This window comes from Gobio gobio (assembly GCF_949357685.1).
Source record: "Gobio gobio genome assembly, chromosome: 4".
Classification (NCBI taxonomy): domain Eukaryota; kingdom Metazoa; phylum Chordata; class Actinopteri; order Cypriniformes; family Gobionidae; genus Gobio; species Gobio gobio.
In genome coordinates, this window is record NC_137100.1 from 57,074,269 (window position 1) to 57,099,519 (window position 25,251).

At 38.0% G+C, this 25,251-nt stretch overlaps 3 protein-coding genes across 3 annotated transcripts; 1 reads left to right on the forward strand and 2 right to left on the reverse strand.

Annotated features, from left to right (window-relative positions):
- Nucleotides 1-314: 314 nt before the first annotated feature.
- ccl19a.1 (chemokine (C-C motif) ligand 19a, tandem duplicate 1) lies at nt 315-2,236 on the reverse strand. The gene is made up of 4 exons (XM_079814760.1): nt 2,077-2,236; nt 1,381-1,504; nt 1,092-1,212; nt 315-625 (listed from the first exon to the last, which is right to left on the reverse strand). Exons 1-4 carry the CDS (start codon nt 2,150-2,152, stop codon nt 584-586), a joined length of 363 nt encoding a protein of 120 aa, XP_079670886.1. The 5' UTR covers nt 2,153-2,236; the 3' UTR covers nt 315-583.
- Nucleotides 2,237-4,247: 2,011 nt separating this feature from the next.
- Nucleotides 4,248-4,979, reverse strand: ccl19a.2 (chemokine (C-C motif) ligand 19a, tandem duplicate 2; the record flags this gene model as incomplete). The annotated part of the gene is made up of 3 exons (XM_079815311.1): nt 4,248-4,362; nt 4,444-4,564; nt 4,886-4,979. The coding sequence occupies 3 exons, from the start codon at nt 4,977-4,979 to the stop codon at nt 4,257-4,259; spliced, it is 321 nt and encodes a 106-aa protein (XP_079671437.1). The 3' UTR covers nt 4,248-4,256.
- An 8,172-nt stretch (nt 4,980-13,151) lies between these two features.
- ube2l3b (ubiquitin-conjugating enzyme E2L 3b) lies at nt 13,152-23,936 on the forward strand. The gene is made up of 4 exons (XM_079814638.1): nt 13,152-13,216; nt 14,985-15,080; nt 19,670-19,856; nt 23,261-23,936. Exons 1-4 carry the CDS (start codon nt 13,190-13,192, stop codon nt 23,413-23,415), a joined length of 465 nt encoding a protein of 154 aa, XP_079670764.1. The 5' UTR covers nt 13,152-13,189; the 3' UTR covers nt 23,416-23,936.
- The last annotated feature ends 1,315 nt before the right edge of the window (nt 23,937-25,251 follow it).

Consider the following 25,251-nt stretch of genomic DNA (forward strand, 5'->3'; position numbering starts at 1 on the left):
CATGAAAAGCTGACAGTTAGATTCTAAAAATAAAAACAATCAAAATAAAAACTCATAGGCTAGCTCCTAAAAAAGATTATTTGCTCATCTTGCTCAAAAATAAAATAATTTCAACATTTTTACTCTCCTCGTTAAGTCCCAAGCAAAGCATGCTGGGAATTACAGTTTCAGCAAAAATAACTTTCGAGGTTCACATTCACCCTAAATAATTGAATCTAGTATCTATAGTGTATCTTGAAATCTGATAACCATTAATCATGTCTAAAAAGTCAGAACATAACATAAAGAAGACAGTCCCACCAATAATTGTGTTTGTCAACCAATTTATTAAATGCAACAAAGGTGATCAAAATAGAACAAACAAACAGAAAAAAAATTATTTGTGAATAAAAAGATCACACAACTTGGCCTTATTTGAGCATTTAGGCAATTATTTTTAAAATGAAAGATGTTAGGAGAAATTAGCTATATGTCCCAACAATGATGTCATTAGCTGCCGTTGAATGTGTGTGTGTGTGTGTGTGTGTGTGTGCGTGCGTGTGTGTGTGTGTGTGTGTGTGTGTGTGTGTGTGTGTGTGTGTGTTCACTGTTGCCACAAATTCATCAAGTCATGACAGCGTTTGTCCTGAAATGAAAGCAAACAAAGCAAACCATTAGTTAATGCCTGCTTATAAAGAGATTATGCACTTGACTTGACTATCAAATTGAATGGTTCTAATTTGTACGACTGTTGCATTCCTATTAGAATTATTTGAAACTGCCAATCTGCTGCAAATGCTTCATGTACAAAATGCACGACTGAGTCCAGGTCTGAGTTCACATTGTTGGTGGTCTGTTTAAAGCTCAGTAAATCTGCCGTAGGAGGATGTTTTGGCTTGTGGTTTCATAGTGAATAGTTTGTGGTTTTGTATGAGTAAGATTATAACATCCAAATTGTGATCTACCACATATAAACAAAGTCATGAGTCAGATGAAAACCAGAGAAGAGAAAGTGACCTGCTGTAGGACTCGTGCCATAACAATGACATGGCTGTTGTGCAACCAGCTTCATGTCATCAACTGAGGAAAAAAATCCGAGGTGAATTACGTACATGGAATTTGGTTTCTATGCACTTCTTGAGCCTTTTGTCCAGAAAGTTGATAGTCTCTTTAACCCACTGCTCTTCAGTGGCAGGCGGGGCGCAAAGATTCCGACCTCTCCTGGTCATGAATCTGAAAGATAATTGATTTTTGCCCGTTAGAACAGACAATTAGAGCATTCTTTCTGAGCGTTTCCTTTTAAACACATCTGCCTTTCATTCTCTATCAAGCTCCCACACATAACCCAGCATTTTGAACTGCATATAAACATCCAGTATTTCCTTTGATGAATATACTTACACAACAGCATCACGTGAGCAGCCGTCACCTTTTAACTGCTTTCGGTAAGTGAGGAGGATGTGTTTAGGGATGATTTTATGGCTAACCATCAGGCAACAGTCCAATGCTAAGTCTGCCTGAGCCTCTGTGAAAGATCAAGACAAAAGAGAAATACAAATGATGAGACACAAGAGATGGAAAGACAGGAAAAAAGGAATCGGCACCACCTGTGTCTGCCTGTAAGTAAAACAACACTTTTTGTTTTCGGCATTACATTTCTTGGCATAAAAGATTTATTGCGCATAAATTACTGTGCTGTACTGTACTTATATAATAGTTTGCAGTAAAGCGAAACAAATGTGCAAAAGGTTTTTTAAATTAGTATGTATATATATCAGTTGTTATCATTTTACATAAATTATTTTAGGATAGATAGATAGATAGATAAATAATACATGATGTCTATATTATGAATCGTAATATAATAATAATAATAATAATAATTATCATAATATTATAAATAATACAATTGATGACTCAATTTAAGTATTTTAAGTTGATTCGATTTTAGTTAATCTGAGAACATTTATTTTTTTATTTTTTTATTACAATAAACTTGAATTGTTGAGTTGTGTGACACATCATATATGAAAGATCCGAAGAAATTAAAGAAATAAGCACATACAATGGATGAAGGAAGAAAAAATGACAGATTACCTGCCGGACTGCTGTGGAGAATGAGCGCCAATGCACAGAGAATCACACTCAGTGCAGGAATGACGGCTGAAGCCATGGCAATGGGCACAGGAGATGCTGGAACAAGTGCTGAGTCGGTCCTTCTCAAGTGGCTGGAAGATCTTTGTCTCTTTCCTGATACTCTCCTTTCATCGCTCCATCACTCCCCTGCTTTATAGGACCATTTTAGGTTTCACTATGACATATTATAGTCCCTCCTCTCTCCTGTAAAAAGGAGAGGCTGGACCAGAGGCTGTGACCTGGACAAAAGACTTTTTTTTTAAATGAGGCCATGCAGCACAATGCACCACATTCTCTGTATGTGTTCCTCGCTCTCTTTTTTCTCTTTTCCATTTAGGCCCAAATAGAAACTCTCACAGACTCTCACATACTTTCTCACTCAAAGGCCAACAGACTGGCAAATGTTTTCGATATGACTGAAGAAGCAGTTCAGCTAAACCTGCCAAACTGAGTTTGGTCGACTTCATGTGATGCTTTACTGATGCTTGTCAATACAGAGTCGGGAATTCCAGTGGGTTAAAAATAGAGGAACAATATCTGCTAATGTTTACTTAGTACACAGTTAATTATTATTGGTGGGTGTGTTTGTGTGTGTGTGTGTGTGTGTGTGTGTGTGTGTGTGTGTGTGTGTGTGTGTGTGTGTGTGTGTGTGTGTGTGTGTGTGTGTGTGTGTGTGTGTGTGTGTGTGTGTGTGTGTGTGTGTGTGTGTGTGTGTGTGTGTGTGTGTGTGTGTGTGTGTGTTTTTGTGATTTATGGGGACACAAATTTGTAATTACACTGGTTTACGACGTAAACATGAAATATGAGGATGATGATTTCATATGTCCTCATATTTAAAATAGCTTTAAAAGCATACTAAACAATGTTTTATTAAAAATGCAGAATGTTTCCTGTGATGGGTAGGTTTAGGGGTAGGGGTAGTGTAGGGGAATAGAATGTACAGTTTGTACAGTATAAAAATAATTACGCCTATGGAATGTCTTCACTCAGATAGCAAAACAAGCCTGTGTGAGTCTGTGAGTGTATGTGTGCGCGTGATTAGAAACTACATAAAATAGTGAATTCTCTTGGGTTTATTGTAAAGGTTTGAATGTCAAAGCACAACTTTATGTACTGTTTGATGTCTTATAGGTTAGCTTAATGGCTATAATATTTTGGGTTTATTAAATTCTTAAATGTATAGCAAATGTAGATCAAATCTAACAAAAGATTTTTATTTCAAACTTTATTCATTTATACATATTCTGTTCATTTGAACTTTATAATCAAATAATCCTGAAACTAATTTATCACAGTTCCCAGAAAAATATTAACATAAGAAATGCATCAAATATTAGAATGATTTCAGAAGGGTCATGTGGCACTGAAGACTGGAGTAATGATGCTGAAAATTCAGCTTTGCATCACAGGGAATAAATAACATTTTAAAATATATTCACATAAAAAAGGGCATTTTAAAATTGTAATAATTTTCCCAATATTTATGTATAATAATAAATAAAGCCTTAAAAATTTTTTGTTGTTGTGATAAGGCATTTGCTGCATCTTGATCTCCAATGAAGGAAAAATTACACTGTAAGAAGAAATAATTGCATGGGATGGGATATTTAATAAAAAAGAATTTATTTGAAATCATTCTTAGCAAAAATATCCAGTCACAAAGTTTGATACATACATTTACAAATCTCCTTAAAATACAGATATAGCTTCCAGGATATCTCGTGGAAACTCATAATCACTACAGTAAGACAGTACAATCAAATATAAACAACATACTACATTGCGCAAATAGCATATCCGCATTTAATCATTTACAAAGTTCAAGATACTTTGTAAATATTTTTTTAAATCACTGTCACAGTCAATGATAAAGTGGTCACTTCCTGTATTCAGTGTTGTTCTCAGTGCAGCTGGGGTCATCATGTTCACCTCCTGTCCTGTCTGTAAAGCAAGAAAACGAAACCAGATTAATTTATTGTTATCAGGGGGCAGATAAGTTTTTAAAGAAGAAGAACCGCAACTTCTGCTAAATGTCTGCTTCCATTTAAGACATCTGTGAGATATCACAGAACTAAGAGAGCAGAACTAAAGCTTGAAAGGGGACATGCAGTGGGAGTTTTTAGTAGGCCTACCTTATGTTCCTACTGAGGAGTTTTCTTCTTCTTGTCCAGGTGTGAGATGATTTTGGTAATCCAGCTGTTTTTCTCTGGTGGAGCACACAGCTTCTTGTCCTTTTTTGTGATGAATCTATGGGAACATAGAGGGAAATATACATTAATACGACCCTAGTGTATCAATGAAGCCGATTGGGAATGAACTGATACTTACACAGTTGCTGCAATGGGACATCCACTTTCTGTGCTTTGGTGAAAGTAGGCTGCAACAATCTGTATTGGAATTCGAATGTCCTTGGTGGTCAGACAGCAGTCCACAGCTGTGTCTGAAAAGGCTGAGAACGAAAGGTTGACGTTAGTAATGTTTGTCACTGGAAATCCCCCCTACTTTAATGTGTATTTGACCCCATGCAAGAACAAAACTGGGTCTGTTTCTGGACTTACAGGAACTTGCTCCCACAGTTACTATAACTGCATCTTTGAGAAGGGCAAGTCAGCACAGAAAAGCCAAGAATTGCTCTATTTATCAATGGCTATAAATCATGAGCTGCAGAAAGTTCTCAGAATTTCGTTTTGAAATGCTGCAGGATGCTTCTGAGAAGCTGCAAGTATGTGCCATGAGAGTAAGTGTTTCAATGTTTCTGTTTCAGTCTTACCTTCAATGTTGCCCCAGAGGACTGCAGAAATGACCAGGAGAGTTACTGTTGAAGTCTGCATTTTTGTCTTTGTGTTTGATCGCTGCAAGAGCATCAGACAATTGTGCACAGGTGTGACATACAGGTATCAGGTGCGGGTATTTATACACAAAAAAAATTAACTTTCACTTTCACGCTAAGGTTTACCGCACCTGCTCCACCCCTACTCGTCAATGCAGCAGTTTTATTTGGCCCACATTCTTTACTGTTTGTTTTTTTCCTCTATTCCAGCAGAATTCTCTGCAGGGGTGCGTGACCTGATTATTAATTCAGAAGCACGGACACACACACAAATCTTATTTAACTGAACTCTCAGTCTTGCATAACGGTTTAGTGCTCATAACTTTCGGTTTCTTTACAGAGCCTATTCATAATGATCTGATTCAGTTAGACTTGAGGAATGTGGCCCAAAAGTCTGATTTTGCATGACGTTTGAATTTTAATTTTTTATTAAAAGTTACATTTCCAGCATAGCAATTTGAGTGCTTTGGAAAATGAATTTGAATAATTCCAGAATGTTTTAGTATGTGCATATTAATATTATCAATATCAAATATATAGTACATCAGTAATAAATATTTTTTATTTTCTTATTTTACCGTTTTGCTTATTTTTCATTCGATTTTGACTCCCGAATTTTCAATAGCCTCAGACTTTTGGACCTCGCTGTATTTTAGTTCAGCATTCTGTTAAAATTCCTATATTTCACAATATTCAGTTGAAACCCGGTTAGAAATTGATGGGTGGAATGAAATTTTCTTTAGTGGAGACAGAAATATAATGCACATAATCTAAACCTTTCTTTACAACAAAGAGGCAAAACATGTCATTATCTTAATAATGAATAGTTTGAATGCCTTTTGATAGCTGAGAGCTTGGCAAGGAGCCGAGGGTGTGTGCTTTTCCGTGAAGCACCTATAACAACGCCAAGAGGAGCATCACCATTGTCAAGGGGAAACGTGCCCCCACAATAAAACACTGGCCTGGCTGAACTCCTAAATGAAAAGGTATTTTTATTTGTTACATTTTCAAAAGCACAGCCCTCCACCCATTTATGCATAACTCCGTTTCGTTTTTCAAAAAGCATAACTTAAACTTTTCCAACTCTGATTTATTGTAGCATGCCAATAACCTGTCATTTTCAGGTTAGAATTTTTTTTTTTAATTACTTGCTATGACGTTTAAAAATATCTTACCAAAGTTTACAGATTTTATTCTGCACACTCCATATAAAAACTGCAGTACAGTGATGTATCATAATTTTTTCTCATATTTCTTTACATTTTCTTTATTGTCACTACAATCACTTTGTTTTTGCATCACAATATGACTATTTGCACCAACAGGTCACTCCACTTACTATCATTGGAATTAAGCTGATTTTTATCCTCATATCTTTTTGTGTTAATTTGCAATTGTATCTTATGGTAAACAAGCCAAGAGTGAGAACCTCTGCAAAACGTACATGTACATACAAATATAAACACACAGGTCTCCATTCAGTCTCCATGGACGGCAGTGGCTCATGTAGGTTGTCTACAAACCGGAAGGTTGGTGGTTCAATCCCCGGTTTCACCTGACCAGTCATGGCCCAATGGTTAGAGAGTTGGACTTGTAACCCGAAGGTTGCAGGTTCGAGTCTCAGGTCCGGCAGGAATTGTCCAGCGCTGTCCTCCACCCTCAAAACCACGACTGAGGTGAGACCCTTCAGCAAGGCACCGAACCCCCAACGGCTCCCTGGCTGCCCACTGCTCTGGGTGTGTGTTCACTACTGTGTGTGTGCACTTGGATGGGTTAAATGTAGAGCACAAATTCCAAGTATGGGTCACCATACTTGGAATAAACTTCACACGTCACCAAGTGTCGAGGTTGAGGTGTCCACGAGCAAGACACCTATCCCCAGCTGCTCCCGATGAGCTGGATGCGCCTTGCATGGCTGACCATACACGTCTGTTGAAAGCACTATATAAATGCAGTCCATTTATCATTTATAGAACACAAGCAGAATTTGGGTGCATAGTTGGTTCTTAAATCTAAAAGGTTTGAAGACCTTTTTACATAGAAATCCTTTCTTCTTGAATTTCATGACCGAGAGCCATGTTTTGGCAATCACCTTAATTTCTGTTATCCTATCTGGAAAAGTAGACAAGTTGAAATATAAGATGTTTTGATTGCTTATCAGCAATCATGTAGGCTATATCAAGCAAACGAAACCAGCGAAATCTGAGTCCCATCTCAGAGCAGGTAAAAGGTGTGTGAACTTCCTGAAAGCATTGCCAACATTCTGAATACAGTACCAAAAGTGGACAAACATGCATTTTCATCAAGGCCTACATTGTACTGCAACCCCGGAGTGGCCATAGGGAGAATGGGAATTGGGCATCCCACATAAAGGCAGTTTCACACGGGATGTGAAAAGCGCAAGTCTCTAGTTAATTTTCAATAAGAGACACGGAAAGCGGTAAATTGCAATCGATCAGTCGCTTGTGCGTGCACAGCTCTTCGTAGTGGTTATAAGTCTTTTAAATGTTGTTATATGGCATGTATAGCCTATAAATATTACGCAAGTAAGGCGAGCCACATGACTTCTCCCCCGGGTCCTCATAGTTCACTGCGCGTAAACTTCACTCCATTTGGTGCCATGACCCGGATGGGATTGTGGTTTTGGGGTGAATTCAACATAGGCCAGTCAGAGCTGTGTATGTAAACCTCACTCCCCTGATCTCAAGAGGCGAGCTAGCGACTGACACTATAATGGACACTATAATATCCTGTTGATGACAAGTCTCTGTGCTGCCCTCAGATGTCTGGTAGAGAGAAAGAATTGTCCTGCACATGCGTCAAGCTCGGCCATCCGTGCGTGCCCATCCGCGGTTGAGTACTTTAAAAGCTGTGCGGACATGACTGTGCACAAGACACGTCCGGAAGCAGAACTTGAAGTATACCCGGGGCTTTAGCACACCCACCTCCCACGCCCAAGACGCCAGTTTGAATCCAGCTCGGAGCGGGTCGAGTAGGACCGGTTACACACACACACACACACACACACACGTGAAAAATGCATGTGTGTTACATTAGTGACTATTGAAGTAACTAATCACACATCTTTACTTTGTACTTAAAGCAGCGCATCAGTTTTGTTTTCTCATGTTGCTCTCTGGGTTTACATTTACATTTAGTCACTTAGCAGACGCTTTTATCCAAAGCGACTTACAAATGTGAGTGCAATAGAAGCAATTAGAACCGTCAAGGGCAACAATATGAAAGTGCTGTAACACGTCTCAGTTAATCTAGCACAGAACACAGGATTTTTTTTTTTATTAAATAGACAAACAGAAAATGAATAGAGAGATAAGCTCTATTCTTGATTGGTCAGGTGCTGCTGGAAAAGATGTGTCTTTAGATGTTTTTTGAAAATGGTTATAGACTCGGCTGCTCGAATTGAGATAGGCAGGTCATTTCACCAGGTGGGAACAGTCCAGGAAAAGGTCCGTGAGAGTGATTTCATGCCTCTTTGGGATGGCACCACAAGGCGTCGTTCACGTGCAGAACGTAAGTTCCTGGAGGGTGTGCAAGTCTGAACAAGCGAGTTTAGGTATATTGGTGCAGAGCCAGTGGTTGCTTTGAAGGCGAGCATCAGAGCCTTGAATTTGATTCGAGCGGCTAATGGCAGCCAGTGCAGACTGATGAAGAGAGGCGGGACGTGTGCTCTCTTCAGCTCATTAAAGACCACCCTTACCGCTGCATTCTGGATCAGTTGCAAGGGTTTGATAGTGCATGGCGGAAAAGGACAGCTAGAAGAGCATTACAGTAGTCCAGTCTGGAGAGAACAAGAGCTTGGACCAGGAGTTGTGTGGCCTGCTTTGATAGGAAGGGTCTAATCTTCCTAATGTTGTATAACGCAAATCTGCAGGACCGGGTTGTTGCAGTGATGTGGTCAGTGAATTTTAGCTGATCATCAATCACAACTCCAAGGTTCCTGGCTGTCCTGGACGGAGTTATGGTTGATGAACCTAGCTGAATGGTGAGATTATGGTGAAGAGGTTGGCTGAGACCACAAGCAGTTCTGTCTTTGCAAAGTTTAGTTGCAGGTGATGTTCCTTCATCCAGGCAGAAATGTCTGTTAGGCAGGCAGCAATACGAACACCAATTGTAGGATCATCTGGTTGAAATGAGAAGTAGAGTTGAGTGTCGTTGGCATAGCAGTGATAGGAAAAGCCATGTTTCTGAATGACAGATCCTAGTGATGACATATAGATGGAGAAGAGAAGTGGTCCAAGCACTGAGCCCTGGGGAACTCCAGTAGCTAGATGATGTGACTTAGACACTTCACCTCTCCATGACACCCTGAAGGACCTACCTGAGAGATAAGACTTGAACCACTGGAGAGCAGTTCCTGAGATGCCCATCTTCATGAGAGTTGACAGGAGGATCTGGTGGTTAACTGTTTTTGTAAGGTAATCAATCCTCCCTTCCAAATAAAAAAGGCCATCAAAGGCCATTATTATACAGTAACATGACATTTTGTTGATGAGCATAGTCTAATCTATATACTGCCGTCTGATATTCATTTTAATTTATTTATTATTATTATTTATTTTTCAGCTGTCACTATTGATAAGTTTGATTGTAGAATGTTTGCTTAAAAAGCTTATATTATTTGAAATGTATGAGTAAAAATGGGGGGGGGGTAATTAGAAATTAGATAAACATATTTCATAAGGTATTAAAATACATCTTGTCATCTATGCAGTGGATGAGAATTGATCATATATGACAGTTGCAGCAGGCATTGAATGTTATTGTGGGGGCTGGTCTTGGACACTCCTCCACCTGTATGTATGACATAACATCAGCATTGTTAACTAGTAGGAAAGTCCCTCTGTGGTTTCTTGGCTGAGAATGCAACATGAAGTCGTGTTTGGATGTGGTATAATGTTGGAGTCAGGAGCACATTTTCCAGTAACCCAACTGCAATAAAGCCAACATTATAAACCACAGAGGTTCAGAAGAAAAACCCTATATTGCTCTTACTGAGAAAGCCTTGGCTGTGTGAAATTTTGATTTTTAATGATTTTATTACGTGAAACAAAAGAGAGTGATATGATTTCCAGAGAGTTGTGCACTAATAATTGTTATCATTTGGCATATTTGGCAACAAAAAAAAGGGCAAATCACAGCTACAGGTTTTTTACTAAGCAAAAAATATTCTCACAGGAAAAAGCATACTTTGTCTATAACATTTCATTGCTCTCTCTTGTTTTTGCACGTGTTCATAACTTCTTTGTATGACAGCCTGGACAAAAATGATGTCCACACAATTTGGCATGGTTCATTGCTTTATCACAAATAAAACAATTATATAACTATGTAATACAACACAACTGTATGCTTACAAAATCAAATTTCATATTTAAATAAAGGGTGAAGATGTCAATTTTCCTAGGCTGGCCATCACTTTTGGCCACTACTGTATATCTGCACAAAAGAAATATATATCTTGCTGTGACTGCTGGAAACAGCCAAACTGTTGAAACCACTACATTCCTGCTCAACAAACCATAAGATAGTTTGGAAATAATAGTAATTATTAAGTCTTATTAAGATGTCCATGAACAGTTAAACTATTTACTACTTCTTCTATTGAAGATTCTGTTGGGGCTTGTGGATGCAATAATCTTGAAAGGTCTCTGACCTACTTTGCTACATCGGTGCTTTAAAGCTCATCTTTAAGATCTTAAGCTGTATGAGCAATAATTGACCTATTTACCTAAGTCCAAAACTGCATGAAGCAGGTCATAACTGCAATGCAGTGAAAATAAACCTATTGTTATTGAATTTAGGTTAGATCATATGCTTCAATTTTATATTCTGGCAGGTGTTTTCTGTGCAACTTCATACCTTTGTTTATATTCTTCGTTATCTAAATCAAGTGACTCGCCTTGAAATTTAAAGCATCATTTTGACCTAATAATCAAAAATTAATGTATTAAGCAAAACTACTGATGTTTTTTTAATGCTAAACATAGCAAAAGAGGAAACAAGATAGTTATTGTTTCCCCTCTGCAACAGACCATCTTTACCTGAAATTGCTAAAGGGGGAAGCAAGTCTGGTCAAGTTGTTTCAGTCATGTGGTTTCCAGGAAACCATGGGAGCGTACAAGCTCACTTTTTATCTCCGGTCCGGGAAGCATGTTGGCAGTGTAGTATGGGCTCTATGACAAGAAAAGATGATCAGACAAATAAGCAAACTGACAAAACCACAAATTCACATGCACACAAACAGCCCACACAATTAACCCAGCCCATAACTCTTGATGTACAGACACTGTTCAAACTTTTCCTATTTCAGCTCTATCTGTAGTTGGACTTAGACATTAGAAGAAATGTATGATTAAAATGTAATATATTTCATATTGCCTTGCATTCAAAGAATATTCAACAAAACTGAACCCTATAAAATCCTTCTAAAAGCCAATAGAACAGTCTTACCTGGGCAGCGTTTCACAAAAGCATTGTAAGATCATGGAACCATTTGCACCAATATTCTTGATCATCTACAATCATCTTAGCTCACAAGCTTTTGTGAAATGCAGCCCAGGTTGGGAGACCAACTAGCAATCTTATGCTGGTTTAAGTTGGGTTTCAGTGAAAAATATGTAGCATTTTTTTAATAATGTAATTCTGAAGTTATGTTTTTTGGTTAATTGCATGTTAATTTAAATGAAATTAAGATGTATTATAGTTTAAATTTATATTACATTCAAATAGTTAGAATCAAGGCTTTTTTTTTTTTTTTTTTTTACATATATACTTAAGTAGAACTTAAGTCCATCATTGTATGCAATTTCATAATTCCTATGTTGTAGAGTTAAAGTGTACTGTTGAATGTATTGACAAGCATTTATGGTAAACTAAAATATACTCTAATTTCTATTGAAATGCATGTCATGTTTTCAAATATACATTTCATTACATATTTGTAATGATGCGGTTGCAGTTTAGTGTAACATATATTAACTTTATAAGTAATATTGAATACCAATGGTGGTGGAAATGATATTCGCTGCCGAACCCTGGTTATGGACATATTTTATATTTTTAAACCTTATCACTGTTAGACAAAAGGTTCAAGAGGGTTCAATATTGAACCTTAGGGTTCTTCACTCAATATTAAAGGAATAGTTCACCCAAAAATGAAAATTCTGTCATCATTTACTCACCCTCAAGTTGTTTCAAACCCGTTCTTCTGGGGAATATGGGGAACTACCCCATTGACTTCCATAGTGGGGGCAGGGGGAGGGTCAATTCAAATACAATGGAAGTCAATGGGGTCCATTAACTTTAACGTTACCGACATTCTTCAAAATATCTTCTTTTGTGTTCAGCATTCAATTAAATTCAAACAGGTTTGGAACAACCTGAGGGTGAGTAAATGACACTGTTTTCATTTTTGGGTGAACTATTCCTTTAAGGAACACATTATGCCACAAAGGTTCTACTTAAGGAGAAATTAAATGTCTTAAATTATTACATTATAGAATAGCTACATTTAATGTTTAACAGGTTATTTAGTTATTCTAGTGATGTAGTAAAGCCCTGCTGGAGGGAACAATAAAATGTGAAATCTTTCTCTCTAATGTTAATAAAGTTAAACCTTTGCTAGTCTCCCAAGTTAGTCTGTTGGTTGATTTAGAGCCAATAGCTTAAACCAGCTAAATCCTAGGTTATCGTTTGTGTGATGTCCCAATTCAAATCTCACTCAAATGAAATAAACACGCAGCATCAAATAACCACTGAGCATTATTCCTTACTCTGGAGTGACATCATGTGGTCACTATCTAGTACTCAACTAGAAATACGGAAAAGACACTTCCTTGTAAAGGACGTTCATTGCATTTTCTATGTTAATCGGCACACCTACATCCTGAAGTTCACTGAAAACGTTATTCAGTAATCCAGTTCAATAGATTTTCGAGATAAGTAAATAATAAAGGCTGGCAAAAATATTGATTCATCACGAGAGAAACAATTCCATCCACAGTGTAATAAATGGCATTTTTGTTTCATTTTGTAATGGAAAGTACCCACGGGTGCTGACCTGAGATCATTATTCGCACTCCTGTCTCGCATGTTGCGTCGGTTGTGCCTGAAAATTAAATCTGATCTCAGATCAACCGAACCGAAGTTTTAAAAACGCGCACGAGCTCATGATTCCATCGATGCGCCGCGCGGTGCATTCTGGTAACAGTTGAAAGATTCAAGATGGCGGCGAGCAGGAGACTACACAAGGTAGACGTCCAAACCTCATACTTTTTACATCGCTTATAAAGAGTAACCGCACACGACGTCGCGATAGGGGTTTAAACATGAAATTTAACTAGCCGAAAATGCGGTCCGCTGGTTCGTTGAGGCTTGATCGGCGTTGGTACGAGCGTTTCTCTCACTCGATGACTCGGCTCGCTTCGCGTTTCCAAACATGAAGGAGGAAAAGCGCCGGTGGAGGCCGCGGGACTATAGAACAGGGTTTTGGGGTTGAGATTTGAGAGACAATAGGTCAAAGGGCACGTTACAGTAAGATTCAGTGTCTAAACAAGTCCTTTAATTTATTGACAGCGAGTAAATGGCAGTAATATTATGTATAAGAGTCTAATGCGACGAGTTCCGTCAGAATGGATTTGGTTGATTCAAACAAATCTGAACCATCGGAACACAATAACTTTAAATTAAGCGGCTGTTATAAGAACAAACGGATAATTTTAACCGAATCTTGATGTTTTAAACCCACTGCAGTGACGTTAGAGGTTACTCAAGGGGACCATATCAGCAACATCTGCAAATTATAAGCTGAAATCGACGCCCTTTTTCCATTTAACGCTTAAAATAGCACAAATAATTAGACTACTACTGAAATAAGACGTTTTAGTGGGTTTCAGGGGGTAAACTGCAGTAACGCCCTTAAATAAAAACGAAACTGTAACTGACTAGACAACAAGCTTTCGCTTTATGAACTTCCGTCTTGTCTAAATCACTTCATTCATAACACGTGAATAACCTGTTTTCACCACCTAGATAGTGGAAGTTAAACTGTCTGAATTGTCGTGTATTTCATGTTTTATGGTGTTTATGTACAGTTAGTAGACTTTTTTTTGTCACAATGTTCATCTTAACGAGTTTACTTCCTTATTAGATAAGAGAGGCTGTAAATGTCAATCGTCTCTCAGTGGTAATAGTAGGAAATGGGTAATTCTCACAGGGCACTTAAACACTCTTTCTGTAGTACCTGTTTTTGAATATGTAATTCTTGATGTTTGATTAAAAACAGTATGGACTTTTGAGAATGGGTCTGTAACAACAATTAATTGATAATGAAAATAATTAATACCGAATTTGATTATCTATTAATCACTTCTGAGTGCTGTGAACAGAAAACATCGCAAGTCATATCAATTTAAAGGAGTGAAAAACATTTCTACAGATGAAATGCACCTGAAATATAGCACGGGAAAACTGTTTGAACCAAGTTATCTAAAACATGAGAATTGTATATATTATGAACATTAGACAGGATGTGGAATTATGTTTGTAATATAATAAGTATAAAGTATAATAATTAGTTGCAGCCCTATGTAGAAGTGAATAGACATCTCAGACAGCATATGTTTGAGCAAGTTTTTGGGTATGATGCTGCATGCATGGTACTTCAAACATTTAAGGTGTGGTTTGTTGTTGTATTTATTCACACTCACTTGTACTTCAGGTCAGTTATTTACAGTAAGCTGCTGAGGAAGGGGTAATTTCTCTGACTCATTAGGTCAAGACCTGGCTCAGGTTACACTTGGTGTCTTGACCATAACATACATAAGCTGTTGGCCAATGTTGTAAACTCAACTGTAATTTCTAATTCATGCATTTGCACTTTGTAAATACCTAATTAATGGTGTTTTTGGTCATAAACTAAACCATCTCAGAGTTTCTATATTTCTGCTTCTGTATACCCAGTTGTATACCCACAAATAGTATCTAACACATCCTTGTTTACAACCCTTGTTTTTATCAGGAGCTTGAAGAAATCCGCAAATCTGGAATGAAAAACTTCCGTAACATTCAAGTTGATGAATCAAACATATTGACATGGCAAGGCCTCATTGTTCCAGTAAGTTTACTAAATGTTTATTTCTGCATTCTTTTATGAATTGTGTTTACGTGTTATTTGCATATGGATAAAGTCAATATAAGATTTGGAATCAAAGTTCTGATACTGTATATTTGCATGGCTTTCCTGTAGTTCAAACAGTAGAGCGTGGCGGTAGGTCATGGGTTCGATTCCCAGGGAAAGCAAGAACTGACAAAATGTAAAATGTGTACCTTGAATGCAATGTATGTCGCATTGGATAACAGCGTCTGCCAAATGCTTAAATGTAAATATTAGGGGTGTAACGGTACACAAAACTGACGGTTTGGTTCGTACCTCGGTTTTGAAGTCGCGGTTCGGTACAGTATTTTTACAAAATTGCTTTTAATCTTTTTTATTAAACAGCGGTTTCCTGAAAAAAAAGTGTCTGTCCTTAAATTAATTAAATTATAACTAAAAGTTTCTTAAATATAATGCTGTAAACTATATAGGGAGCCCTTAATTGCAGATTACTATAATATTAAAGGACAGAGCCCAAACTATTAGCCTAAATTCAGTTGCTATTTATTTTTAGTAAATCAACACTCAAATAATCCATTATGTGCAAACATGTCAACTTCACATAAGGCAGTTTTTGCATTAACTTCTAAATCTAACAATAAAATAGTTTTTTCTCCAATATGTTGTTGAAATATAATCATTTATACGCAGTGTCTTGAAACACATTAAATAAAGACATCAAGGTTAAGTAGAATATAATGAATATATAGACTAATATAGTGCATATATTTAGCGAAAGAGTTCATCTCTCTAGTGAACTAACAGCTGTGGACACTGAATGACTTCTAAGGTAAATGTAATGCCACGTGACATTGTTTACAAGCTGTTTTATTGACGTCTTTCCGCCGTTGAAACACTGATACCCCTTTTCCACCAAAGCAGAGCCAGAGCTAGATCGGAGCCAGAGCCTAGTTTCTAATCGGTTCTTTGTGTTTCCACACCCAAAGCCCTAGCTCCGAGCCAGGAAAAGTGGTTCTTAAGTAGCACCAAAACATTGCTGGGCTAGAACAGGGCTAGAAGTAAGAACCGATTACGTCAGGCGCTGGGGGCGGGGTCAACAAGATGAACACAAACTTGAGATCCGCCATTGTGAAATAGCAGCTAATGGAGCTAACAGCTACTGTTCGTTTGTAATCTCCGTCTATACAAATTACGGCGAACTGCATGAATGCGTTGGATTCGCTGTGTTTGCGTTGTGTTTTGATGCCGATGTAGGATCGTAAAGCCATGTGAATCAATAGTAACGCAACGTTTGCATTGTTGATGGAAGGCTTGTTCGCAGCGGTGCTGTGCAGAGACCGATCGCCGTATGATAACGAGTCCAGCGAGAGCACATGACTCCTTATGCTTTTGATTCACTCATGCGTTTTTATATCATATGTGGATCGGTCTGGCAAGCGCTGATGCGTCTCGAACAAGCCTGGTGTGTGTGTGTGTGTGTGTGTGTTTCCCGGCAGGGTTGCTAGGTTTTCACAACAAACCCGCCCAATTGCTACTCAAAACAAGCTCAAAACAAGCCCAATCGCGTTCCAGGGGGGATTCCCCAGTAAAAATCACATTTGGGGGTAAAATATGTGTTTTTTGGCATGGTTGCCTACTAAAATTCGCAATATGGGGCTAAATATCACATAATTGGGGTCGCTTCATCCCGTGGACATGAAAAAACAGCCCGCGGCAAAACCACGGACTTGGCAACATTGCCGCTGCCTCGCTAGCTTTGCTGAGAGAGATGAGACGTATACAGTGACGTAAGACATGGCTCTGTTGTGGCTCTCAGCCCGTGGAAAAGCAAACGGTTCTTAGAAAGCTCCACAGTCGAACCAACTATGAACTGGGACTAGCTCTGGCTCTGAATTAGCTCTAGCACTGCCTTGGTGGAAAAGGGGTATGAGTGCTAGTTCAGAGCTAGTGCTAGGGCCAGTTCGGAGTTGGTACGACTGACAAGCCTTCTAAGAACCGGTTTGCCTTTCCACGGGCTAGAGAGCCACCACAGAGCCATGTCTTACGTCACTGTATACGTCTCATCTTTCTCAGCAACGTTAGCGAGGCAGCGGGAAACACAAAAACACCAGGCTTGTTCAAGATGCATCTGCGCTGCGCAGTCCGATCAGCGTATGAAATCGAAACACTGCATGAGCGATTCAAAAGCATAAGGAGTCGTGCGCTTGTTGTACTTTGATGTCATGCGGCGATCGGTCTGCACATCGCCGATGCAGCTCGAACAAGCCTTCCATCAACAATGGCGAACGTTGCGTTACTATTGATGCACATGGCTTTGTGATCCTACATCGGCATCAAAACACAGCGAATCCAACGCATTCGTGCAGCTCACCGTAATTTGTATAGACAGAGATTACAATCGAACAGCTATTAGCTCGATTAGCTGCTATTTCAGTCTTGTTGGTCACGGTAACCCCGCCCCCAGCCCCTGAAGCAAGCGGTTCTTACTTCTAGACCAGCATGTTTTGGTGCTACTTAGGGCTGTAATTAACCAAAGAAAATCATGGTCGACTGAAGTCCTGAAATTTTCGACTAAAAATCGACTAAAAATGACGTTAGGAAAAAAAAAGGTTAAATTAATTAGCTGCGCACTGTGCGCAGTACTTGGTAGCCTTGTTGTCTGCATAAATGAATTATAAATAAACATATAAAACTAGTAGGCTATTTGCAGTATATTAAATCGTTTTTGAGCTGATTATTTTGGACTGAAGTGAGTCTGACACACGAGTCAGCTCTGACAGCATCACGTGCACCTGCGCAATATCATAGCCTATGATTTCCCAAAATATAGTACTATTGTCAACTCGATATCATCACAAGAACTTTTGAGGAATATGCAACATAATTTAGACAATTGTTTTTGTCATATGTATTATAATAACTGACAGACAGTATAATTTCAGCCGCTCTGTGCAGCTCAAACGTTAGGAGCTCAGCTTCGCGGCTGAGACACGAATAGACTATTAACTTAAAGCTTTTACTCTTTAACACAAAAGGCACGTCCACTTTAATAAAAAAGGAATATTTATTAAACAAGCCAGATCAAGAGCAGAAAAAACGCTCTCACAATTAAATAAATAATATAAGTTACAGAAAACTAGCCTTCTTCAATCTGTCTCTCTTCTCCAGTGGGTTGGGCTAATCCAAAAGTGGAAACAATGGGGGTGTTCTGAAGGCAGACTGTTACCTGTGAAACAGGGCTGCTCTGAAAACACCCCCATTAGCAATTAGTGCTTTCCACCTGATCAAATGAACGCGGCGCGGCAAAACTGATGAAATGAACGCGACAAAACGGACAGTACAGATCCACTTTTGCGGCACGACTGAAGCGTGGTGTTGTGACGCTTCCCCTCATGTGTATATTGATGGGCGTTCCTCAAGTTTACCGCTATGGGTGTGCGTTTGAGCCAGCGGGGAATGAAAAACAAAGGACCGGCGAGAGACTTCTGTTCGCCAGTTGGTTGGGCCAATCCAAAAGAAGTGAAAACAATGGGGGTGTTCTGAAGGCAGACTGTTACCTGTGAAACAGGGGTGCTCTGAAAACACCCCCATTAGCAATTAGTGCTTTCCACCTGATGAAATGAACGCGGCGCAGCAAAACAGATGAAATGAACGCAGCAAAAACTAATGAAATGAACGCTGGAAGAAATCGACCAATCAAAATTTTGGTCGAGCCAGAACGTATCGACCAATAATCGACTAATCGACTGGGAGATTACAGCCCTAGTGCTACTTAAGAACCAGCACTGGCTCGGTGGAAAAGGGGTATGATAGAGCGATTACATTAAATATGATACATTCACTCGCGCGCCACCGCTTGAACTGACGCGCCTATAAAGGGATCATTCACATTAAAGAGCATCAAAACAGCATTTATCGTTTGAATTTCGTGATAAAATGGACTGAATATTTAATATGTTCATGTGGAAACTTGGATTGAAGTGTGTTAGCCGACTGTTAAAGATTGCATTCGGAACCGTTCGGTACACACGTGCACCGTACCGGAAGCCCTCTACCGAAACGGTTCGGTACAAATACATGTACCGTTACACCCCTAGTAAATATAATCTAAAAGATGGCTGACCTTTGATTTGGCTTGTTAAACCATATCACAAGAGGGAGAGAAATATGGGGGAAACATGCTATTTAAATATCTATTTTTGCAGGGAAATATAGAGAATATAAGTGCTGTTGTTTTTTTTAAATGTACATTTTAATATAATTTTGTTGAATATAAAGCACTTCCGGCCCACAGCCCTCAATCAATTTAGATTTTTGTCACTTTGTTGTAAAACCTTTGTGCACCACTGTACTAAAACGTTGCTTAAATTTCAATATGGTCATTGTTGAAGGGATTTCTTGTGCATTTTAGAGCTAGACTGCATTTAGACCTGGATGGCATCTTTGCTTTTCATAATGCAATCAGCCATATCTGATTTCATACTACCCGCATTCAACCCTTCAGTCCTGTTGTCGACATCCATTTGTTTCTAATTATATACAATATAGACTGAGCTGCGCTCACCTCATTTAACCTTATTCTCTCACAGGACAACCCTCCATATGACAAAGGGGCGTTCAGGATCGAGATCATCTTCCCTGCAGAGTACCCATTCAAACCCCCGAAGATCACGTTCAAAACGAAGATCTACCACCCCAACATTGACGAGAAGGGACAGGTCTGCCTGCCTGTCATTAGTGCAGAAAACTGGAAACCAGCCACCAAAACTGACCAAGGTGAGATGCGCTGCAGTGCTCCTGAAACCGCCACAGGAGTCAGACTGCTAAAGCTCTCATACACACTCTCTGTCTTGTCGTCATTTTATTATGTAGAAATCAGGAACAAACAGAAGGCTTTGTGATGATGTTTGTATGCACATCTGTGTCTATAGTAGGCAACACCCTTTATTTCTTTTCTTCAACTCATACTGACTACCCAAACATTACGTCGATTAATCTTTTGTTTTATTCTGGTTTGTTTTATAAAGATGAAGGCTATGTAATTCTCTCAGACTAAATTATAGGGATGATTTAAAGCTGATGTTATTAGTACTGTAAGAAATAAGAATGTATATATTAATAGACAAAATCTTGATATACTACTGTTCAAAGAGTTACGGTCAGTAAGATTGTTTTTTATTTTTAAAGAATTGAATAATCAGCAAGGAGTAGGGCTGTGCAATATGGACAAAATATATATATTTTTTTTATTATAATATTTTTATTTGCAATTTTGTCGATTGTTTTTAGCTTTTTCAAACATGCTACATTCTAAATGTATTCAGTGCAGAAGAAGTGCATAACAAAACATTTAACTATGAAATAACACAGTATTAACAGCTTGATAAACAAAACTGTAATAAATTGTATCTTATAAACAGACAACATAAAACCAAAAAAATAGATTTAAAGGCTTTTTTGCAAGAAAAACCAGCATGTCCACCTTTTCTGGTGCTATTTGTTAACAATGAATTAGTTAAAATGAACTAACAATGAGCAATACTAATACAGCTTTTATTAATGTTAGTTCATGTTAATGTTAGCATTTACTAATACATTATTAAAATCAAACTTTTTCACTGTTAACATTAGTTAATGCACTATGAGCTAACATGAAATAACTGTATTGTAGCCTACAATTATTCATGTTAGTTCATGTCATGGTGCAGTAACTAATGTTAACAGTGACAACGTTTGATTCATGTTATTGTTACATACTATTGATATTCAGGCATCGTGTCTTTTTGCATATATGATACGTGATTGCGTCGGTAATTTCTTTGTGCCGTTTTGATCCCTTCTCAATAAGGCGGGACGCTTGCAAATGCTTGAACGATGGATACTTGTTCAGTCGGTTCAGGCTGGCTTTGAGGTGTTTCGATGGACTTTGTCGACATGCATTGATCATACATTTTTTATGGTGCTGTTTTAAGTTTTGAAACAGGTTTGTAGTATTGCCCCGTTTCGTTGCAATAATCATTTCACAAGTCTTGCAAATAATGTAGCTCTGTGACACATCCTCTCTCCTGAATCCGAAATACGGCCAAACGACTGACGTTGAATTTCTCTTTGGCACCAAATCATTTTTATTGGTTTCCTCCCGTTTGCCTATTCTGTTCTCCCGCTCAGCTTCGTTGTTATTTGCACGGTGCGCTGAGTGAGCTCTGATTGGTTAACATCTTAAACATGCGCAGTATTCTGAATTTAATTATAAATAAATAAATAAAATCGCAGCCTTATGTGGTTTAGAAATCGCATGTGCTCAAATCGCGATTGTTTTGCTATTAATTGCACAGCCCTAGCAAGGACAGTTAAGTTAGTTAAGACATTTATGATGTTATAAAAGATTTCTCTTTCAAATAAATGCTGTTCTTTTGTGATTTGTATTGAATCTGCTAGTCTTGCCGTTGTTAGTTATTGCAGCTTTGTAGATGAAGCATATCACAAATTATTCCAGGAGCAGATGCATCCAAACAATCATTCAACATGTTTGTGACAGCATTCTTGTAATGTGATGCATTTCTTCAGAAAGCCTTCCTGAAGAAATGCATGACATTACAAGAATGCTGTAAAAAGATTACCCACCAAGTTGAGATCACGCAGTACTAAACTCCTAGTTTATTACGTTGTTTAGATGGGATTTTACCCAGTTTTGTATTGTGGTTGTATTGATCACATTAGCATACACTGTTCTCAAGCCAAGCTCATGCTCCACTCGTCACCATGACCCCCCAAAAACCCAACACAACAGCAACTCTTCTAAATTAGCATAGCAAAACATTAAACACTACTAAATCTCCCACTTTACATTAATCTTGTTCAAAAATCATCATATTCTTAATTTTAGCATCTACTCTCCCTTTCGAGTGTCATGGCAAAGCATGCTGGGAAATCCCAGCCCAGTTTCAGTTAAATTTAAGTTTGTCTACATTTAAAAGAAACTAGTTAATAAAACTCAAAACAATGAAACAATTCAGATGACTTAAAATGTGTCTGTTTTGTGAAAAATAAAGTTCTAAATGCTCCACAAAAGTTCATTTGATTGAACTAATGTGTTTAATTTAAGTTTACCCTTCTCAAACCAATTAATTATTTTGAGCATTAGGGTTTACAGTTTTGTATAGTACATTATTCTTATGGAATAAACTTCTTATTTTCCTGCCTAACCAGCATTTCTGGTTTTGCCCACACCACAGATGTCCGTTGGTAACAATAGGAATGTTTTTTCTTTTTTTTTTTACATACCATCACCAGTGTAAACCCAAATAAGTTGGCAAAACTCAAAAAGATTGAGGTAATCAGTTGCCTCAAATGTTTTAAGTTAAGAAATGTAAAGTTTAAATAAGCGGAACTTTTAATAATATTTTAATTGCTCTGAACTTGAAATATTTGAGTAAGCTAATTCATACATTTAACTTGCAAATATCATGTAATCTCAAATTTTGAGATCTTTAACTAGCTAATTCAATAAATGTCAACTTGCTAATTGGTCACACAATGCTTTGGTAGCGTTAGCATAGCACTTGCTGAATGAGGACCGCAATATAATATATTTAACATATCTGTTCTCAAACTTAGCTCATGCTCCACTCGTCACCATGATGGTAACTCGACAAAAAAAAGAACCTCTAAACTAGCATAAAACATTTATAAACTAAATCTCTCACTTGACGTTAATCTTACACACAAAAAAAACATAATATAACACTTAATTTTGGCATTTACCGTCCCTTTTGAGTGTCATGGCAAAGCATGTTGGGAAATAAGAATCCCAGCCCAGTTTAGGTCAAATGAAAAGAAACAAGTTCATGAAACTCAAAACAGTTCAGACAACTTAAAATGTGTCAGTTTTGTGAACTCAAAAGAAAAAGAACGTTCTAAATACTCATAAAAGTTAATTTGTTGGAACTAATTTGTTATTGATTATAATTAATAAAGGGTTTAAAGTTTTGCACAGTACATTCATCTTATGGAATAAACATGTTGGGGTTATTTCCTGCATAACCAGCATTTCTGGTTTTGCCCATACTAGAGAACCACAAAAACCCTAGCATCACCAGTAGCAATCTGTAGAAATATTACGTTTTTATTTTATTTTTTAGTATCAATGATAATGTACTGTTTTTTCCCTTCTTTTCCAGTAATTCAGTCGCTCATTGCCCTGGTGAACGACCCACAGCCAGAACACCCTCTGAGGGCCGACCTAGCAGAAGAATACTCAAAAGACCGTAAAAAATTCTTTAAGAATGCAGAAGAGTTTACAAAGAAACACGGCGAAAAGCGGCCAGTGGACTAACAATACCAGACAAGTGTGTAGCCCCAGACCCCTCCTACTCCTCTGATCCTCTTCCCCTCGCTCTACTACCTTCCTCCCAACACCCAATTGCCTTCCTCTATCCCTCCCTCCCGCTTTCCCTCCTTCTCCTCTCCTTTCCACGTGTCACTCTAGTCGAGCTGGAGAAGTACAGCACAGCTGCAGCCTCCGTCTTGAAGCAGGACACCGTGAGGACATCCGAGTTTCTGGTGTTAGCTTGAGGCCCTTACTAACTTTTTACTATGTTGTTTATTTTTTCTTTTCTTTCTGAAGTTTGAAAGCATCAAAATTTGGTTAGAGGTTAACTTAAGAGAAAGAAGTTGGAAATTGTACAGGGCGTTTCAGTAACGAAAGCTGTTTGACCCTTTTGTAATGAGAAAATGAATCATTGCATTATTACACACAACTTTCAGAAATTTCTTTTGGAAGTGACAGTTCATTTAAAACCAGATGGATTGTAATTTATCATGTATATTATTATTATTATTATGTTGTTCCCTCTTCTTACACGTGTGTTTTTTGATTTCCACAAAACCAAACGGAGACTTTAAGGAGGAATGGAGGTTTTCAGCGAGGGCAAACGATTATTTCATATAACCCTTTTTACTTTTACTGCACTTGTTGGGTTGCACAGTATGTCTGAGGAACAGGCTACTTTCAGCCCTTTACCAAGCCTCGAATCGGCAAAACCACTGTAAAGTCAGAAACAAAGGCGGCTTAGGAGCCGACATTGCTATGAAATCCTTTTGTTTCGCAAATGAAAAGGGAAGGATGAAAACAATGCTCTTTGTGTGAGTGAACGTAATTTTCCATGATGACGATGATCACTAATTTTAAACATCTCTCTTTTAACGTGTTTCATAGGAAATTCTTGTATATTATTGATTATTTGGGTTTAAACATGGGAATGGCCCCTAGATTTACTGAGATGTACGCTACTGAAGAATATTATTCCTATTTTCTCGCAACACAGAATAAACGCAGTAGTTGACCGTGAGTTTTCTAGAAAATTCTCTACGTTTTCTTTAAAGTATATTATTCAAGCTGTCAAATTCCAGTTGTAAGAGTTTAACTTTGGTTTTGACGCCACTCTTTATAATGCAAACTCTTTGGGCTTTCTTTAGTTCAAGATATTTAAGTAATATTTGCTTTTGCATTTGGGTGAAGTCTCTTGCGGTATGCCTCAAATAAGCCCCTTGCTCTCTTCACAGTGTCTTTCTCTTTAAAGACTTATTTTAATGCAGGCTTTAAAAAAACGCTCCGTTTTGTGTACCTAAATAAAAGAGGAAGACCAAGCACGGGATACTGTTATACTCAAATATTGGCTAAATTCACTTTGTTGCTTTGGGTGTGCTAATCTGCAGATTGGCCAGGGATTTCCTATTCAAAATCAAAATGGGATGCCCCAGTTTAAAAGAGCATTACAGATTTGTGTGATGAAATCAAATTCTAACTTACGAGTTCAGTGGTTGTTTAACCTAAACGTATATTAGCATTAGTAAACTATATTTATGGAGACTACTACTCAAAGTCCGAACTGTTGCTTCAATTACAGCTTACATCTGAAATGCCATTAACGGCCTGAATTTAATATACGCAGGTTATATGTTAATCCTAATATGTGACAAAAGGTTGAACTCACCAAATAAAGGCTATTTTGACCTAGTTCTGAATGAGTTTTAAAGGATGGATGATCAGTGTTCAAATACATACACATGTATTTCTATGGCGCCATTGGCTGGTCGAAAACCAAATGCAAATTTGATGTGGTCTTTCAATGCTAAAGCATAATACTTGTTCCAAAGACATTTTTCCTAG

Bases quoted from the DNA above. Each gene is read 5' to 3' on its own strand.
- ccl19a.1 (XM_079814760.1), bottom strand. From the start codon at position 2,152: ATGGCTTCAGCCGTCATTCCTGCACTGAGTGTGATTCTCTGTGCATTG. The intron at 1,213-1,380 runs GTAAGTATATTC...ATTATCTTTCAG, and splicing joins TGCTCACGTGATGCTGTTGT to ATTCATGACCAGGAGAGGTC. The intron at 626-1,091 runs GTACGTAATTCA...CTTTCATTTCAG, and splicing joins GCATAGAAACCAAATTCCAT to GACAAACGCTGTCATGACTT.
- ube2l3b (XM_079814638.1), top strand. From the start codon at position 13,190: ATGGCGGCGAGCAGGAGACTACACAAG. The intron at 13,217-14,984 runs GTAGACGTCCAA...TGTTTTTATCAG, and splicing joins CGAGCAGGAGACTACACAAG to GAGCTTGAAGAAATCCGCAA. The intron at 15,081-19,669 runs GTAAGTTTACTA...ATTCTCTCACAG, and splicing joins GGCAAGGCCTCATTGTTCCA to GACAACCCTCCATATGACAA.